The sequence below is a fragment of the Triplophysa rosa genome, linkage group LG8 (assembly GCF_024868665.1).
Source record: "Triplophysa rosa linkage group LG8, Trosa_1v2, whole genome shotgun sequence".
In the NCBI taxonomy this organism is placed as follows: Eukaryota; Metazoa; Chordata; class Actinopteri; order Cypriniformes; family Nemacheilidae; genus Triplophysa; species Triplophysa rosa.
This window is the reverse complement of record NC_079897.1, coordinates 9,396,374-9,417,049: the sequence shown is the minus strand read 5'-3', so window position 1 is coordinate 9,417,049 and position 20,676 is coordinate 9,396,374. Positions and strand designations below refer to the sequence as shown.

The 20,676-nt window shown below is 36.7% G+C and overlaps 1 protein-coding gene across 1 annotated transcript; it reads left to right on the top strand.

Annotated features, from left to right (window-relative positions):
- The first annotated feature begins 434 nt into the window (after positions 1-434).
- themis2 (thymocyte selection associated family member 2) lies at positions 435-20,674 on the top strand. The gene is made up of 6 exons (XM_057341203.1): positions 435-737; positions 2,157-2,297; positions 2,751-3,176; positions 17,915-19,089; positions 19,744-19,852; positions 20,563-20,674. Exons 1-6 carry the CDS (start codon positions 641-643, stop codon positions 20,646-20,648), a joined length of 2,034 nt encoding a protein of 677 aa, XP_057197186.1. The 5' UTR covers positions 435-640; the 3' UTR covers positions 20,649-20,674.
- The last annotated feature ends 2 nt before the right edge of the window (positions 20,675-20,676 follow it).

Here is a 20,676-nt window from a genome sequence, read left to right as displayed (position 1 = left end):
GTGTAGTAGTTAATAGGTTTGATGCTGGAGACCTGGGTCCGAATCTACCTTTTTCCAACACATATCATATAGTACAGGCATTTGTTTTCAATAAAATTAAGAAAGTATTTGAAAATCGTCTAAAAGATGTTTAATCAAGATTTAGGGTTAGGTCTTTGTTATCTTAATCCTTTTAATAATTTTTATAAATATAATGATTTACACTGTTATTGTTGCATAATGTTTAATGCACAACAATACTGAGATGCAAATAGTACCTGCCACTGTTTATAATTACTAATAGCATCCAACTACTATTTACACTTAATCCAAAGAAAATACAGCTATTTTCATTTAGTGTAAATAGCATATGGCTAAGAAATGCTGCTATTTTCACAGAACCTACTGCTAATTAAACTTAGTGTAAATAGCATCTGTCGCTATTTTCACTTAGTGCAAATAGTATTGCTATTTATACAAATAGCCGTTGTCATAATAAAATCGAAACAGAATAAGAGTGAATGGATTACACAGAGTTAATAAAAAGGCTTAGGTTCTGTTCTGTTCAGTGGTGTTTTCTGGGCGTTACTGGTTACTTCCTCTCTTAGTTTCAGTGTGTGCACACAAGAAGATCATTTCAATGTGTTAGTGGTTGTCAGAGATGGGAGACCTCCAGTCATTACGAGACTTCATCCGCTGCTTGGATCAACAGTCTTTACCCCGCATCCTCCAGATTTGCTCCGGGGTTTATTTCCAGGGTAGGGTCCCATACTAGATTTGCTTTATATGGCACTGTTTACAAGACAAACATATATTTTTATAGGGTAACAACAAAGATTGTAAATCCTGCTCACCACTCTCTTTTAGTCAATAATAATGTTGTATTAACAATTATGCTGTCAATTATACAGCATATCAAATTTCCTTTGTATTTGAAATTTTGTACTAGATTTATTATTTATTTATTTTAAGTTTTGTAATCATCATGGTCACTTTGTATGTTTTGACTTTGTTTAAAAAAGGAACAGGAATAAGAACACAAAATGTATTGTCACTAATGGTTTACTTAACATAAGGGCTGGGTTTTTGCAGATCGATAAATTCTACAAATAACATGCTCACAACAGTAAACAAGTAATTATGTTAACAAATAATTACAACAGAATGATCAAGTTTTGTGCATGTCCATGACTTACAAATAAGCTTGCCAAAGTTAAAACAGGCACTTCGACCCCTAATCTTTAAAAAGCTACTCTTTCTTTGGATGACTTTGGTGTCTTATAGAACGATGCATGCAGAAAAACAAAATTATTTTTTTAATGGACCCTTTTCCTCCTACTCCATCAAATTCGTTTTGTAAAATGTTACTGTTATCCAGTAATGTTTTAGTATACAGTCTATTTAGGGTCAAAAAGGGTTACATTTACATTGCAGGTCTTGATCAGCAAATCCAGTTGTGAAATTACAGATTTCAGATGTGGAAAAAAAGAGAAAAAAGTACATTAGAGGACAGGAATGTACAACAATCAGAGTCTTAGCATGTGGAATTTCATTTGTTCGGTTTACATACCTAAAAAAGGTGCAACAAATGTTTTTCACAGCTATCCATATAAAAAAAGCATTTTTAGTTTACCATTCAAAGGTTCTTATGCACCGTTTCATCGGACGCGCGTGCCTTGTCTGCAGTTAACTTCCGGTGTGTGTTTTGCTAGTGTCTAATAATATAACTATTTATATTTTATTTAATTTCTTTTAATATTAATTAATATTATTATTTTATTGTATTATAATTGTATTAAATAAACAATTTGTGGAATTTTGTTGTATGTTAATTTTATTAAATAAACAATTTGTTGAATGGGTCCTGTAGTTTTGTGGCATTCAAAGAAACCATATGGGACATTAATATCTAGCGGTTGAGCTTGGTATCGCAGTCTAAATTTAAAATATTGAAGGGGCCAGTATAACCAAGCAACAGTTCTTCTCGGGTTCTTTTGCTTGTTACCAGAAATAATCTACAGGCACTCTATTATTTGTGAATGTGTACCGGAACACATTCATTGTAGTGTACCGGTACACTACAAAGACCCTTTGTGAAACAGAAAGAATATGGAATAATTCGTGCAACAAAAAAGAGATTATGCAAATGCTGTGTTAATGTTGATGTTTTTTTTCAGGGTCAGTATATGAGCTTTCAGGGAGCGAAGTGTGTTTATCTACTGGAGACCTGGTGAAGGTTATTGGTTTAGAGCTTGTGTCTGTATTTTGTGAGGACATTGGCACAGAAACGTCATTTGAGTTGTCTACTGAATACTCAGGTGAGCCATAACAATTCACTCGGAATTTGCTTATTTTAACAACTGTTTTTAAAGTAAATAAGGTAGAGAACAATTGCTGTACACTATAAGCTTTTCCTCCAGAGGAGGATTTATATTTTGGGTAAACTACTCTCAATGATTAAGCTCATAGAGCATGAGCATCTACTCTTACAGTGGCCTTGATTCCAGAGGTAGTTTTGTAGGTATTTCCTTTATAGAGATAAAATAATAAACCAATAACTAGTACAAAGCCTTGAACCAAATCAACAAACAAAATTATCACAAAATTACAACCTTTGATTTAAAGAATGTGTTTAAAAACCCATTCTGTATGGGGAACATAAATGGGCTTTTTGATTCCATCAAAATCTCTCATTATTCAGTGTAGCTTAACAAAAGGATGGTGCATTTTATAAGTATAATGTTTTTCGCTTTACATCTCAATCTCACTAGGTCAGTTCACACTCATCGCTGAGGACCTACCATACTATACAATAGAGGAAATTGTGGGTTTGTGCCCTGTTGGTGTGGATGTTTGCAGCTCGTTCAGCTTTATAAGTAAAGATAAGCTGAAAATAGAGGATTTCACACTACCCGCTGAAGAAGAGTTGACGCTCACATCATTAGAGGTAGCTGAAGATGGAGAAAGACAAGCACGGTGTCAGACGACTGGGCAGAACATGGTCTCTGCAGAGATACTCCTTCCACTGTCTCTTAAGGGGGAGTTTTATGAGTGTGAGAGTGACCGTGGTTACTCTCTACAGGAAATCATGTCATCAGCCAGGCTGAGCACCCGTCGCTTCCGCAGTACGAATGTCAAGCATATTGGAGGCCCATTAATCTTCAGTCCTGTTTACGAAATTAAGGCCATTATGCAGAGTGAGTACAAAATGAGTTAATTATACTCTTTATTAGTTTTCCTCATAGCACATGGTATCTACCTGGAAAGCAGGCACTTTATATATCACATGAACATGGCAGTGCAATACAGTTTACTTATACTGTACAGTTAATCAATGTCCTACATTACATGGAAACTGGAAACAGGTGAATAAATTACTCCAAATTATGCTCTCAATTGAAAATACTACTGATCAATTTTGGAACGCATCACTACTCCTAGAAATTGACCTTACTGGACGTTTATTTCTGAAGCTGCTTCTCAATTAGCCTCAATTCTCACTTGAGTGTAAAAAAACATGCAGGAGCTGGGTCATACTAAAATAACTGTTACTTGGATGCACACTGGGATCATCAGCTTTCCTTCATTCATTATTTCTTTTGTAATGCTTTGCAATGTGTTAATTGAAGCATTACTCATTAAATCTATTCAGTAAATAATCTCTAAACTACTCCCCCTCTCACTGTGATTTGTGGATAATATCAGCCATTACTCTAATCATACATTTGCACATAAAATGTTCACTGTGAATAGTGAATCATTTGTGAATTCTTATTTCAACATACTATGCTTTGGGACATACAGTAATTACAGTATATACATACATACAGAAACTGTTATTATTTAGGATAGATAGTATGCGAATTAGGATGAAAGGCAAACCAAACAATCATGAACCAGCTAGTTAAGGGCAGAGATGGCAAAAGTACACACATCCTTTACTTAAGTAGAAGTACAGATACTCATGTTTAAAAGTACTCAAGTAAAAGTTGAAGTACTGACTAAACTTGTTTACTCAAGTAAAAGTATAAATATGGGCTCTAAAATGTACTTAAGTAAAAAGTAGCCAATACTACTACCTGTTTTAGAGTCACGCTCGTACCTCACAACTGAACTACCATTATGTAGAACACAAGCATAAAAAAGACTGATGGAATAAATCTATTTGCCACTGCCTAGGTTGTGGAAAAAAACACAAATTTATAATACAATTATGATGTAAGATAAGAGTGTAAAGGACAAGCGTATTGATAATAATTGTGACAGAATTCCCTTTGTCTCAAGTTCTCAACCATAATTTTAGCTATTCTTTGTGTTGCCTTCCGCCTTGGTCCGTGTCAGCTTCTTAGACTACTAGCCTATGTCTGCGATGCGTAATAGCCAGGAAATGACTGTTTGGTACTGTGATTGTCAAAACATTTTATAACAGAATTTCACTGCTTTCAATTTTAGATTAACTGTCCCTTTAAATTTTAAGCACATACCATTCATGGACATATCATTATACAAAGGTTGTAGACACTTGTCAAAAAGAGAAAACTGAGAAATAAAGAGATAATTAATTAGGCAAGTCAATTTACTTGGTAACCATTACTGTTTTTCTCGATTGGTTAAACACATTTCTTGAAATTATGCCTCGCTTTAAAATATTAAATGTTTAGCCTCTTACATTGTACGTTACACTCGTTCAACATTAAAACTGATGTCAGTGTTGCTAGATTAGGTGGATGATTTCCAGCCCAAAGGCTCACTAAAACCTACTCACTCCAACAAAAATCAGCCCAAAATTTTAACTTCCAAAATAATGTGATAGTATTTTATTGCGATGTCAATCAACGTTGATAAGGATCGTTTTTTATTTCCTTATAATTTTAATCATGACAAGATGAAAAAATATAATAAAAAACAGGAAAATAGATCAAACAGATCAAACAAGGCAAATGCATTAAGAAAATTAGAAAATAAGACTAATAGGATATGTCCAGAAACCACTTCAAATGGCAATCAGGAAATTAGCGCATTTTTGTGCAAAAGTGCCCACTATAATTAGTTCATCGAAAGCAACGCAATGAGCAGGTATTTTTCACTCGTTCATGAACTTAACGCACACACCACGATAGCAAAAAACATGCAATTCATACATACTAATGAACAACAGCAACAATAATGCGCTTAACTTAACGAGCTGCCTTAACTTCTGACAGAACTACAGTACATCTTTCGTGAAGTATATGTTTGTAGAACATGCGAATAGCTAAATTACATTATTAAAATCTGGTCCTTTCGCGCTAAAAAACCCTACCATTCACGAGTCACCACATGATGCAGAATATCACGCTCGAGATCTGAGAACAGTTACTCTATGGGATCAGAATTGTTGCAATATTCTGAATAAATAAACTATGATCCGCAAATAAATATAGAGAGTTTCACAAACATTTTTTAAATCCACATATGCACAAAAAGCGAACCATAAATATATGTTAGACGCTCCACAAAAAGAAATGGAATTCACAAATAAATACAATGAGATTTGAAAATAAAAATAAATTACAAACTTTCTGCACATTTGTGGATCGCTTTCTGTGCATTTGTGAATCGCTGCACGCATTTGTGGATCAGTGCACGCATTTGTGGATGGCTCTCTGTGCATTTGTGGATTTTTAAACATTTCTAACGTCAAGACGTGCGCACAATCCACAAATAGGTGGACTCCGCCCACTATCTGCGCAAGCCAATCGGGTAACTTCCGCTTTCGTTGTCCAATAGGGCACGTTCTAACTTCAGCCAATCACGTTTTGTTCTGCACTAAGATTCAGGGAGCTAACATGGCGGCTAGTGGCGGTCTAAAATGCGTGATATACTAAGAAATGTGAATGGCCTCTTCTTTATACTACTCAGTAATGATTGCTTGTGTTTCTATGAATTGTCCATATGTTAGTAACAAACGACTGAAATGTTTATGACTTGATAACAGCGTGCACGGACTGGGGTGGGCAATCCCGGTGACTGGGGACTGATTTGGTCTTCTGCAAGCCAGCCATTTTATTGTCTTTATGTACCAAAGTGATAAATTCCGATTTTGGCATTCGATAAAATATAATCTGTTTCCCCGATACTGCATGGGTAAGCAGCTAGTTCGCGCCGCACACTCAGCGTGGCGTGGAGTTTCAAGGTGCGCAGCGTTTGCATCGCAATGCGCACTGCAGCTGTGGGTGTAGGCTACTACCAGTATAACGATGGCAGAATTAACGTGGGGGAAATCATCAGCACTGTGAATTTCTATGTCATTCATAATTCAAAATAAAATGCAATTTAATCAGTCATCTCTGTTTATCCCATTCCTGAATGATCTCTGCTGCTGTGGCTAAACTGTTCTGTATAGGCTACTGTCTAACTCTTTGCCATGACAAAAATTATCACTGTAAGAAACACTACCCATAACATTAACAATAGTAAGCGTTGTCTTTATAGTGGTAGCAGCGTAAGTAGGCTATATTGCAAGATGACCATGTGGGACAATTCTGTCCACAATTCCCCACACAGAAATACTGTAGTAGTATAATACATTTACTATCATATGAACAGCTCATATAAAGTTTCCCATAATAACGCAAAGAACATACATCAGAATTAGAAGGAGCTTTATTGCCCAAATGTGCTCTACGCACGAGGAATTTGTCTTAGTGACAGAAGCTGCCAGTGCACATAGTTGAAAGTGACAAGGACGAGACACAGGTAACAAAATATAAAAATAATTATATGTAATAGACAATACACAATGAAAAAAACAATATATGTCAAAAGAGCAGCGGATGCTATATTGTATGCATGTGCTACATATATACAAGTTATAAGGTGCTTTATACAAAATTGTGTAAGGGAATGGGATAGCTGTATGATATATTAAATCAGTAACATATGTATAATAAATAAATATGAGTATAAGTGAGTAGTTTAGTATTGCACATATTTATTGAACAGTGGGGAGAACATTAACTGTTCAACTGTTCATGGGGTAGATGACCTGAGGGAAGAAACTTTATTTGGCTGTTTTGGTGCTCAGTGCTCTGTAGCGCCGACCAGACGGCAGCAGTTCAAAGAGAAAGTGTGCTGGGTGTGAGGGGTCCAGAGAGATTTTGCGAGCCCTTTTACTCGCTCACTCTACTCAACTCAACTCAACTCAACTCAACTTTATTTATATAGCGCTTTTACAATTTTCATTGTTACAAAGCAGCTGCACATGAGACACATTGACTACAAGCAAAACAATCAAAGTTGTACCTGCAAAAACAAGAAAAGGTTGAAAACACAGAAGACAGACACACCCACACACAAAACACTCCACACACACAACACGCACACGCACCAACACACACAGACACAGAGACACACACACACACACGGATGCGCACGCACACACACACAACACACACACACACACACACGTACGTACACAGACAAGTACGCACACACACAACGCTCAGTGAGAGCACACATTTAGGATAAAGGAGAGAGAAGCACAGGTCAAATATAACAGATAATAAATTCCTATATGTGACCCTGGATCACAAAACCAGTCTTAAGTAGCACGGGAACATTTTTAGTAAAAGACAAAAATACATTGTGTGGGTCAAAATTATCGATTTTTCTTTTATGCCAAAAATCATTAGGATATTAAGTAAAGATCATGTTCCATGAAGATATTTTGTAAATTTCCTCCTTAAATATATAAAAACTTTATTTTTGTGAGTGGATGGTCTGCCACAGTGCCCCTGATTAACAACTTCAAAGGCAATTTTCTCAATATTTTGATTTTTTTGCGCTCTCAGATTCCAGAGTTTTAAACGGTTGTATCTCAGCCAGATATTGTCCTATTCTAACAACTCATATATCTATAGAAAGTTTATTTATTCAGCTTTCAGATTATGTAAAAATCTCAATTTCAAAAATTGACCCATAAGACTGGTTTTGTTGTCCAGGGTCACATATGCAATATTAATTAAGTAAAACTTTAAGATTCTAAAGCAGCCCCCCCGGTCAGGCAGATAGTGCAAAAACAGTATGCAAACGGTGGCGAGGAACCCAAAACTCTAATCGAGAAAAAAAACCTCAGGAGAACCCAGGCCCAACCAGGGGATTCCAGTTCCCCTCTGGCAAAAGCTGCTGCCTCTGCACAAGCTCCAGAGAACTTGCACAACAAGGCTAAATAAAATAAATAAACTTAATAATAAAATAAATTATAGTTTAAGATTATCATTAATAATCTAATAGCATTTGAAGTTTTGTGGTGAAGACATGTCAAGAGACCGCGTCCTTCTTTATCCAGCTCTATCATCTCAGCTCTTGTCAGGTCCCCACTTCCCATTCTCCACTCTACCATCAGGTCAGGCCATGAACTGCATCCTGCTCGCTGTGGTAACCTTGGAACAATGAGACAAGACTGGCTGAGAGTAGAGTACTGTTCTGTACTCTTTGATGCAACAAGTACATCAGTTGTGTTTTTGGTTCCGGTTGATCTAACTAATGCAGCCTAAACCCTCAGAAGATTTATATTATGGAAGAGTAGTGTATGCAAGATTAAAAAGATGCGTCTTTAGTCTAGATTTAAACTGACAGAGTGTGTCTGCCTCCCGGACAGTGCAGGGAAGACTATTCCAAAGTTTAGGCGCTAGATAGGAAAAGGATCTACCACCTGCACTTGATTTTGAAATTCTAGGTATTACCAACTGACAGGACGCCTGAGAGCGTAATGCACGTGAAGGACTGTAATACAAAAGGAGTTCATTCAAGTACTGAGGAGCTAAACCATGTAAGGCTTTATAGGTAATAAGCAAGATTTTAAAGTTAACGCGATGCTTTATAGGTAACCAGTGCAAGGTTGACAGAACCGGGCTAATATGTTCATACTTTTTTGTACGTGTAAGAACTCGAGCTGCCGCGTTTTGGACCAATTGGAGTTTTTGTAATAAGCCTGCAGGGCAACCACCTAACAGTGCATTACAGTAATCTAGTCTTGATGTCATGAATGCATGAATTAACTTCTCTGCATCTGAGATTGACAGCATATGACGTAGTTTAGATATATTCTTAAGATGGAAAAACGCAATTTTACAGGTGTTGGCGACGTGGCTCTCAAATGACAGATTACTATCGAATAGAACGCCAAGATTCTTTGCTGACGACGAGGGTTTTATGGAACATCCGTCAATAGTTAAACAGTATTCTTGGTTGTTACTTATAGCAGTTTTCGGTCCAATAAGTAACACTTCCGTTTTGTCCGAGTTCAGTAATAAAAAGTTGTTACTCATCCAGTTTTTTATATCGACTATGCATTCCATTATTCGATGGAACTGCTGTGTTTCATGAGGCTTCGAGGAAATATAAAGTTGAGTATCATCAGCATAACAGTGAAAGCTAACTCCGTGTCGCTTTATTATATCTCCTAGAGGTAGCATGTATAATGCGAAGAGCAGAGGCCCTAAGACTGAGCCCTGTGGTACACCGTACTGGACTTGCGATTTGCGTGACACCTCATTGTTTATTGCTACAAATTGAAAACGGTCGGATAAATAAGATTTAAACCATTTCAAAGCTATTCCCTTAATGCCGACATAATTTTCGAGTCTATGTAGGAGTGTGCTGTGGTCAATGGTTCGAATGCAGCACTAAGGTCTAGCAGCACCAATAACGAGATACAACCTCGGTCAGACGCCAATAGCAGATCATTTGTAACTCTGATCAAAGCAGTCTCTGTACTGTGACATGCTCTAAATCCAGACTGGAATTCTTCATTGATGTCATTCCTTTGGAGGAAGGAGCATAATTGAGTTGAAACTACTTTTTCCAGAACTTTAGATATGAAAGGAGATTCGATATAGGCCTGTAGTTCCTTAGTTCTCTAGGGTCGAGTTGGGGTTTTTTGACAAGGGGCCTTATAACAGCCACCTTATATGCTTTAGGCACATGTCCTAATGTCAGAGATGAGTTAATAATACCAAGAAGAGGATCTATAATTTCTGGGAGCATCTCTTTCAGTAGATTTGTAGGTATAGGGTCTAGTATGCATGTTGTTGATTTAGATGATCTAATAATTTTAGACAGCTCATCTTGATCTACGGTATAAAATAATTGCATTTTCTCCTTAAGGGCGCTGTAGTTAGTTTGTTCAGCGGGTTTCACTTCTGATTGCATTGTTATAATTTTTTCTCTAATATCTTGGATTTTATATGTGAAGTAGTTCATAAATTCATCACTGCTATGCTGATATACAGGATCAGAAGTCACTGACGATTTATTTTTTGTTAATTTAGCCACCGTGTTAAATAAAAACCTAGGGTTGTGCTGGTTTTCTTCTATTAGTGATGAAAAGTAGGCGGATCTAGAAGTTATTAGGGCTTTCCTGTATTTTCGAATACTATCCTTCCATGCTGTACGAAATACCTCTAATTTAGTTTTCTTAAAGTTGCGCTCCATTTTTCGGGCCGCTTTCTTTAGAGCCTGAGTGTGTTCATTATACCACGGTGTGGGGCTGCCATTTTTAATCTTCTTTAAACGTAGTGGAGCAACTTTGTCTAGCGTTACCGAGAAGGTGGAATTAAAATTTTCAGTGGTAATGTCAAGATCTTCAACGTTATTTCTCATGATTTGAGACAATTCGGGCAGATTATCGAGAAACGCATCTTTGGTAGTTGAAGTTATTGTTCTACCATATTTGTAACAATGAGTTTTATTTGCAGCCGTAGGCCAGTGAAGCAAACATAATACCAGATAATGATCCGAAATGTCTTCACTCTGCTGAAGGATTTTAACGTCGTCCACATTTATACCGTAAGACAGTATTAAATCTAAAGTATGATTACGAAGGTGAGTGGGTCCTGACACATGTTGACTAATGCCCATGGAGTTAAGAGTGTCTTTGAAAGCCATTCCTAAGGCATCTGTAACGTTATCTACGTGGATGTTAAAGTCACCAACGACAAGGAGTCTATCTGCGGCCAGTACTAGTTCTGATAAGAACCCACCAAATTCTTTAATAAAATCTGTGTGGTGCCCTGGAGGCCTATATACAATAGCTAGAATCAATTTAAAAAGGTTTTATCTTTAGTATTAGGTGTTGAAACATGAAGAACCATGACTTCAAAAGAATTATATTTAGAGTTCGACTTCTGGGAAATGCTAAGAGAGTTATTGTAAAGTGCTGCGACACCTCCCCCTCTGCCTGTACTCTGGATGAGTACAGTTCTTGCAGTGGAAAGGTAGTGCAGTGATTCGCCCTCAACAGTTTGAAATATCCGCTGTATCTTCGAGGTCTCGAAGTGTTTGTATGTTCTATGGGATTCCTTTTGTGCCAATAAGAATGAACGCAAACTTTTAAAAAACGAACAAAAATATACAATGAGAAAGAAAAAAAACACTTGATAATGAAAACAATAAACTCATTGCAAGAATGCATGATTTTCAAATAAACTGCTATTTTTCTTAACAATTTTCTAAGTTTCGTTTTTGCAAATAATAGTTTTGAATTCGCTGCTAGATTTTTCATTTGCGCTTTCCAGTTCGTTAGCTTGCAATTTTTCGTTCGCCTTTCTGGCACAAATCTCACGTGTGGGCGGGATTTATGGCCACTTTACTCTCATTGGTTAGTGAGATTTGGATTGACAGCTCCCTGACCAGGAAGTCGAAACTGAAGACAGTGCAGCGGATTAGAGAGCAATCTGCTTGCGGTTTTCTGTATAGTATTGTTTTAGTGTTTGTACTTAAATTACTTTCTTATTTTGTTAGTATATTAGCAGGGTTGCCAACTTTCACGCACTTAAAAGTAGGACACGCTTCCAGGCTCTATCACGCCGTAACAACAAGCCAACGTCGAGTAAAGACAGGATAGATAACGTTAGCCATATTCACATACCACTTTACGTGGGTTTAGAGGCCGTCAAGACAGCAGTCTATAATTTATAATTACAATGATATCAGGAAAACGAGATGCCTATTGAGTTTTGAGGAGATATACAATAAAGTGTTATGCTTCCAGTTCATATTTCTAATTTATACATTATAATCGTGGTGGCATTTTATGTATTGTTTCTATCTTTAAATGTTTGTTTACAGTTAAAGAAGTCTCTCTTCTGCTTTTCTTTAACCTGTTTTATGTAGGTGTGTAAATACATAATGAAATTGTTGTTTGCAAGAGACAGAATAAATTAATAAAACATTCTAAAGGCCTCTAATTGTGTCACCTTATGAATGTGTTTTGTTGTAGCGTTTAAAAAACATAAATGTCATTTGAATGTATTGGTACTGTTTTATGAGGTGTACTTTCTGTGAATGTAAAGAAAGGGGTATAATACTGTACATTCACCATGAGTTTAAAAAGAAAGATACAGTACTTGACTTATAAGTGGACTTAATTCTTTAAAAGGAAACTGTATGCAAGAGCGACATCGTCATCCTCCTCCTCAGCTGGACACAAGTCACCCTCAGGTACATTTATGTAACCGAGAAAATAAAATCGCTAAAAGTCTCTCTGTACAGTAACTATGCAGCAATGTTTTCATTTAGCACGTTAATTTCTCACAACCCAATAATCTGTAACGTGTCTTTATTGGATGTTATAATGCAAGTTGTTCGTTCCTTTTTAAGAAAATCTTACGGTCCATAAAATAATACCTGACAGAAAGTATAAAGCACACAATGAACGAGCTAAGTAAAGACAGAATTGCTACTGTACAGGAATACAACTTTTAGCGTTTTTCTTTATTATTTGAATTACATTCATTTACCTGAGGGTGAGGAGGACGATGATGAGGAGGAGGACGCTTGGATCCACACCGCGCATGATTTACCAACTTCAAATACCAATTACTAATATACTAACTAAATAAGAAAGTAGTTTTAAGTACAAACAATAAAGATAACAGCATGCAGATCCTTCTCTAAGATTCGTTGCACTGTACTGTCTTCAGTATCGACTTCCTTGTCAGGGAGCTGTCAATCAAAAACTCACTAGCCAATCAGCGTAAAGCGGCCATAAATCCTGCCTACACGTGAGATTTGTGCCAGAAAGGCGAACGAAAAATTGCGAAGCGTAAACGAAAACTCGGAAAGCGCAAATGAAAAATCTGGCAGCGAATAGAAAAACTATTATTTGCAAAAACGAAACTTAGAAAATTGTTAAGAAAAATAGCAGTTTATTTGAAAATCATGTCACTTTCTTGCAATTGAGTTTATTGTTTTCATTATCAAAGTGTTTATTTTCTTTCTCATTGTATATTTTTGTTCGTTTTTTAAAAGTTTGCGTTCATTCTTATTGGCACAAAAGGAATCCCATGTTATGTCCCGAGCATGTAAACTGAAATTGAGAGAGAATATGTCGCCTCTAAATGCAACAAGTTTTAAATGACTTCATCGATCAACACAAAGTTACAATGGTAGAGAACTTTAATAAACTTGATCGCTTAGCAACCTTCAAAACAAGTCTTGTACGTCTCTTGATGTACACGACGTGGAGGAGCGATTTTTTATTAACAGACTGATTTGACCCTACCTGAGCATGCTTGTTTTTTCTAAACAAAAACATGTAAAACAAAATAATTGCCTTTTGTATTGCAGTTAAAGTAGCCTAGTAAAAACAGGCTACGGACACATTTTTTTATTAAAACTGTGCATCGTTCTGTTATCATTTTTATTGAGGTTCTGTAAATTTGCACCAACAAGCCCAAACAATTTGCTTTTGTTTTCATATATTCATATTTTTCTTATATTTAACTTCAGCTGTTTGGGCTATACCTTGGTTCTTGCGTCTCATTCTTCAGTGTTCTGCATTTACCAATAAATAGACTATAAAAAGTACTTATTTTGTTTTAAATTTGTATCTTTATCATTTAAAAACCAACAATGTATGCTAACCCCATTTAGGAGCTTTTTTAGGCCTATTTGGCACTGAATATAGAATGAATGCGGTTATAATATAGCAAACCGCATATTGAACTATAAAAAAGCCAATATCACTGCAAGGAAAATTCCTTCACTGTGACAGCGCTACGTTCCCGACTACATTTACAGTACATTACACGTCACATGTCTTTAGGATGTGTGTGAACGCACGCACAGGTTCCAGAAAATCACTGGCAGTGTGAACCAAAATCAACCGATCCCGTCATGCCGGGACACATCTTCCGCATATTTTCCGGGATCTCTGTATGAAAAGGGCTTTGCTGAAATGCCATGTAATATCCAGTGCCTTTTGTGCATTTGTATGGAGAACCCATTAATTTGTACAATTAGCTTCAATTCATTTTTATTTGGCAATTTCATATTTTGCTTCATACTTTTTTCATCGAAGAGAAAAGTTGTTGCCTCCCTTGCATTCTTATTTCCCCCGTTGTTTTTTATTTAATAAATGAAATAAACAGTATTTTAAAGATGTCCTATGTGTCATTTAAAAGGCAGCAATATATACATAATTATAACCCAACAACATTGATTTATTTAGCACCAGGAAAAATGGAGACGTATATCGTATAACACGCTATATAAGAGCACTGCCACAACCCTTAAATTGATTATCTGCAGTTGTATACCAATATTTAATATGGTAAGGTTCGAAAACACAAATTTTACTAGGCCTACATCGTTTACTTTTGGGGTTGCTGTGTGAATTTGAGAATATATTGTGTGCACAAGATCATAGTCAAAGGATCGACATACTTTGTTGTGACAAGAGTTAAGACAGTATACAGAACAGTTTAGCCACAGCAGCAGAGATCATTCTGGAATGGGTTAAACAGAGATGACTGATTAAATTATGTTTTATTTTGAATTATGAATTACATAGAAATTCACAGTGCTGATGATTTCCCCCACGTTAATTCTGCCATCGTTATACTGGTAGTAGCCTACACCCACAGCTGCAGTGCGCATTGCTATGCAAACGCTGCGCACCTTGAAACTCCACGCCACGCTGAGTGTGCGGCGCGAACTAGCTGCTTACCCATGCAGTATCGGGGAAACAGATTATATTTTATCGAATGCCAAAATCGGAATTTATCACTTTGGTACATAAAGACAATAAAATGGCTGGCTTGCAGAAGACCAAATCAGTCCCCAGTCACAGGGATTGCCCACCCCAGTCCGTGCACGCTGTTATCAAGTCATAAACATTTCAGTCGTTTGTTACTAACATACGGACAACGCATAGAAACACAAGCAATCATTACTGAGTAGTATAAAGAAGAGGCCATTCACATTTCTTAGTATATCACGCATTTTAGACCGCCACTAGCCGCCATGTTAGCTCCCTGAATCTTAGTGCAGAACAAAACGTGATTGGCTGAAGTTAGAACGTGCCCTATTGGACAACGAAAGCGGAAGTTACCCGATTGGCTTGCGCAGATAGTGGGCGGAGTCCACCTATTTGTAGATGGTGCACACGTCTTGACGTTAGAAATGTTTCAAAATCCACAAAAGCACAGAGAGCCATCCACAAATGCGTGCACTGATCCACAAATGCGTGCAGCGATTCACAAATGCACAGAAAGCGATCCACAAATGTGCAGAAAGTGATCTACAAATAAATGCCATTGAAATAAATTTGTAAATATTTTTTATTTTCAAATCTCATTGTATTTATTTGTGAATTCCAGTTCTTTTTGTGGAACGTCTAACATATATCTATGGTTCGCTTTTTGTGCATATGTGGATTTAAAAAATGTTTGTGAAACTCTATATTTATTTGCGGATCATAGTTTATTTATTCAGAATATTGCAACAATTCGGATCCCATATTACTCCGTCTTCTTTGATTTGATTGGTAACCGCTTTGCTCTGTAAACAGTAACTCCCGCCTTCTTACATTTGATTGGCTAGTGGCCACCTCACACAGCGCTTCGGCTTTTAGGCAGACCTATCATTAGGTTGAAAAAGTCACGCAATGACAAGAAATAATATTGATTGTGCATCAAATACAGATTAAAACTAAAGTAACGAGCCTGGTTTGAAAATGCAAGAAGTAGAAAGTACAGGTATTTGCGTAAAAATGTAAGAAGTGAAAGTAAAAATTCGTCAGAAAAATAAATAGTGGAGTAAAGTACTGATACCAGAAAAATCTACTTAAGTACAGTAACGAAGTATTTGTACTTCGTTACTTCCCATCTCTGGTTAAGGGGTTAGTTTACTCAAAAAGAAAATGTCATAACTTACTCACCCTCATGTCTTTTAAACCAGCTACAGCTATATTTATCATTTAAAACCAAAACAGATAAAGAAAAATGTACACTAAATGGCCTTGTACACAATGTTGGCATATGCTGCGTTTTCTTAAGCTTTAACAGTTCACAAAGGATTGAAACAAAGCATTTGATGCAGTAACAACTGGAGAAGACAGTAGATGCAAAATTTGTTAGGTGTGTCGATTGCTCAAACTATCACAAAAATGTCTGATACTTCTTAAAATGAAATCACAAATTACCACATGAAGATTGTTGTGGAAACTTTTCTTAGAGATGAGACCAAGATTTGTCTTTGAAAATATTTATTTGCTTGCAAGCAGGATCAACTCAAAACATTGTGACAATCACCAGTAGAACACTCTGTTATCTGCATACCATTTTTTACCCCTACTGCTCTTTTCTCTACCAAACAAGTCTCATTTTCCATTTTCCCATGCTATGTTTCAGTCTTATCCACAGCTCCAAGGCCGTCCACATCTTCCCTTCTCAATAACACTCTTATCATTCATTCTGGAAGAATTTGTTTCACCAAAACCTCACATAGGCCTCTGTTCTGCTACATTCAAAAAGATAAATCGGCGAAACACTCCTAGAAAGGCGCTAACAAATCTCACACCTGTGTTAATATAAGTAATGAATACATATTCTCACATTAGTTTGTAAATCACAAGTTTGCAAAAGCATAAAAATTTCCTCCACAAGATCCAAACAGATCAAAGAGAGTAGATGGCTAAAGTGTGTTTATCAGTTCAGATGCGCAGTGAATATTTCTCCAGACGATTTTATTTTGGCAGCAGCAATTTGCTATATTATTTAGATACTATTCGCTCTAAGTGAAAATAGCGACAGATGCTATTTATACTAAGTTTAAATAGCAGTGGCTTATGGCTAAGTGAAAATAGCAGCATTTCTTAGTCATATGCCATTTACACTAAATGAAAATAGCTGTATTTGCTTTGGATTAAGTGTAAATTAGTTAGATGCTATTGGTACTTATAAATAGTGGCAGATACTGTTTGCACCTCAGTATTGTTGTGCATTAAACATTGTTTAATAATAACAGAGTATAAATCACTATGTTAATAAAAATTATTAGAAGGAAGGTAACTTATTAAGATAACAAAGCCCTACACCTACAGCTAACCTTACCCTAAACCTAAAGTTTATGATTAAATACTTGTTGACAAATTTTCAAAAACTTTCTTAATTTTATTGAAAGGTGGATTCGAACCCGGGTCTTCAGCATCAAAGCTATTTACTACTACACACTTTACACCTTACGCCATTGGAGTCACTCTTTGAAACTTTTTTGCTCTTACACTTTCTCTATTCCAATCAGATACTGGTGGGCGGAGTTATTGTAGATAGTTTCAACCAACATGGCGGGCTATTTGTACTCTGTGTAAATAGACACTAGTTTTAGAAAAATGAAACCCATATTTTACAGATTTCTTTTTCTATGACCAAACCCATTCCGAAAGGAGTTGCATAGAACTATTTAAGGAATCTTTTGATATAGGCACCATGTACTGCCTTTGTGAGTTAAAAAACATGATATTTTCCATTTGGGCTCTGAAAGAGAATGAAATCTGAGAGTTTGAACGACACAAGAATGAGTAAATAATACTATTAAGTGCCCATCACATAAGTTTGATGTATGGAAGTAGTTTTGGAATTAATGTTTGGTTTAATTTCTTTGCATTCAGTGAGGAAGGACATAGTCAAGTTCCCCTCCAGCCTAGAAGTGGACGTTCAGGATGTGACAGAACAGTTCCATGATTTAGTCTTTATAACTCCACTATCCATGGCTGAAGTTGCAAGAAAACCACAGGAGTCTTTTCCCACTATTGTAGAGATCCTGGATGTCCCAGAGGGCAAACAGTTCTTTAACAGCCTCTGGTTCCAAGAACTGCAGAAAGGAAGGCACCTGGTGCTACATGGATGGGGCCACACACCAATGGTATTAGCCTCAACTCGAAAGGGGAGGAAGGGAAAACAGTACTTCCTAATCTCACAGAGATATTGTGGACGCATGAGGAGGAAGGCCAGAGAATTTGGATCAGTATATGAGCTATACTTGGCATCCTCTCAGTCTCCAGGCTTGAAAGTAAATGTGACGCGGCATTATGAAGCAGTACAGGAAGAAGGGGTACCTGCCCTGAGCGTTGGCGAGCAGCTTGAGGTTCTGGAAATGCCATTGCTGGATAGGCTCAAGGGTAATTCTGAGGTGGCTCTGAAAGTTGAAAACCTAATTTGTAAACGGACTGTGGAGATAGATGACGAGGATGATGAAGATGATGAAGACGACAGTCAAGAAATCTCCTTGCCGCTGTTCATGGAAGGCCACTTTGTGGAAAAGCTGTCAGACAACAAGAAGTACAATTTAACAGATTTAATTAACAAGTCTTTGCCTCTTGATGTCAAAGTTGTAACTCAAGATAAAGAGCTAGAAAAAGATCCCTTGACAGGTTTGACAGCACTTAAGCTGGAGGAGACTTTTATAGAGACTGTAGTGTTGACAAGCCTACCCAGTAAACCAGAAAGGTGCTTTGAGTTGCCGGTACGCTGGTTACAAATGTCTGTCTGTGTCATGTCTGAGCCTCTGCCTTGGTACAGTGAGTCCCCCAAACTGCATGTAGAGACTGTCACTGAAGTAACTGAGAATTTCTACTATGAATATCACAAACTCACAAACAAAGTTGAGGAACCACCTCCTCGTCCACCAAAGAGGAGGCCATCATCTTCGGAAGTGCCAAAAAAGCCTCCAAAGTCTAAATCAACATTACCAAACCAAGCAAGCAATATTATCAAACAACTGGATGATCTTTCTCTGGGTCAAACAATGATGAAGCGACCCTCTGCTCCACCTCCCCCTGATGATGTAAGCATAAACTTTTATTCTCACACTGAAATTTAAGGAAATATAAACTTAAGAGATATTGTATATGGGTTTCATAATAATGACAGTGCTTAACAAACTGTTTTTTCATTCAGCCATTACATTCTGATTAGGAAACCAACATATGCCAAATTGCCCTACATAATCAATGCACTTTATATTTAGGTATGGTGGTTACCAATCAAGCCTTAAACCCAAAATGAACATTGTTACTAATAATCCTCATATTGTTCCAATCGTATTTCTTACATGGATCACAAACAGAGAATCTAAAAGGTACTTTGTACTTTCAGTACATGAAAGTAAATGATGACAGATAACATCTTTCCCTGTTATAATGCATTGCAGGAGCACACTGGAGAATGTCCCTTATGAATGTTGCTATGCCAACCTATGGTTACAAATCTTGTACTATAGTAAAATGGTTAATTGTCTTAATAGGTCACACCTTTTATGTTCAATGGAGGAAAGAAAATAATTTAGCCTTTAAAATTGTAAATCAACACTTCGAAACCTGCTGCAAACACCTTGTGAGATGTTATACAACCCTGGTGATAATGCATTATCTAGTCTTCCTTATTCATTTAACTGGGTCGGCAGCTTTCATATTGTATTTTTTCTTTTGTTAAACTCCAGATTTTAACAGAACCTCCTCTACCATTGCCAAGGAAAAGCATATCGATACCAGAGAGCATCACTCAGCCTAATACATATGTGAAAAGACCTTCTATGCCACAAACCTTAGGTTGGTCATGTCTTTATATTGGCCTATATTAAAATGTCAAGCAACTTATGCTTTTACAACTTTAAGGAGCCATTCATACAAAATGCATAATATGATTAAAAACTCAAGATGCAGCATGTTATTTAAATGAGAAAAGTTTTTATGATTCACCATGGCAATTGCATTTTTGATAAATTATACTAATTTTAACCGATGAACAAGATGCCAGTGTAAGTTCGTGGAAACATGTGGTTGGTCCAGTTTTAAAAAACTTCTTAAAGGGGGAGTTTACCCCAAAAATAAAATCTTTCATTTACTCACACTCATATCATTCCAAACATACAACACAAAATAATTTGTTTAAGTATGTTGGTAACCAAACAACACTGGACCCAATTGACTTATGTGTATGGACACAAATACATTTTTACCATTTCTTTGTGTTCTACTGAAAAAAAGTTTTGAGACATTAGAGCATGGGCGTTTTACCAAATCATTGTATGTGGGTGGGACCACTTACCAATGATATTGGACCCTTCACTTTTAGCATCTCTCATTTAGAGCAGAGTGCCATCAGTAAAATCCATTCCATTTGAGGAATGTTTAATAAATTAAACTCAATTTCTGCCCCCTGACATGTTCTATACCTTGAACATTGACGCTTAGAATCCAGAGGTGTGAACATTAATAAAGTGCAGTCTAATCTTTTATTTTCCTTCCTCCCAAAACAGCAAGACATCTTTCTGACTCTGATCATGATTACGAGTCTGTTGATGATATGTTCAAAAATTCCAATGACAGCATCATGCACTATTAGACCAACAACCTGAATTACAGCTAAGAAA

Excerpts from the sequence above, each read along its gene's own strand:
- themis2 (XM_057341203.1), top strand. The coding sequence starts at position 641 with ATGGGAGACCTCCAGTCATTACGAGACTTCATCCGCTGCTTGGATCAA. Across the intron at positions 3,177-17,914 it reads AATTAAGGCCATTATGCAGA|TGAGGAAGGACATAGTCAAG; the intron begins GTGAGTACAAAA and ends CTTTGCATTCAG. Across the intron at positions 19,853-20,562 it reads TTCTATGCCACAAACCTTAG|CAAGACATCTTTCTGACTCT; the intron begins GTTGGTCATGTC and ends CTCCCAAAACAG.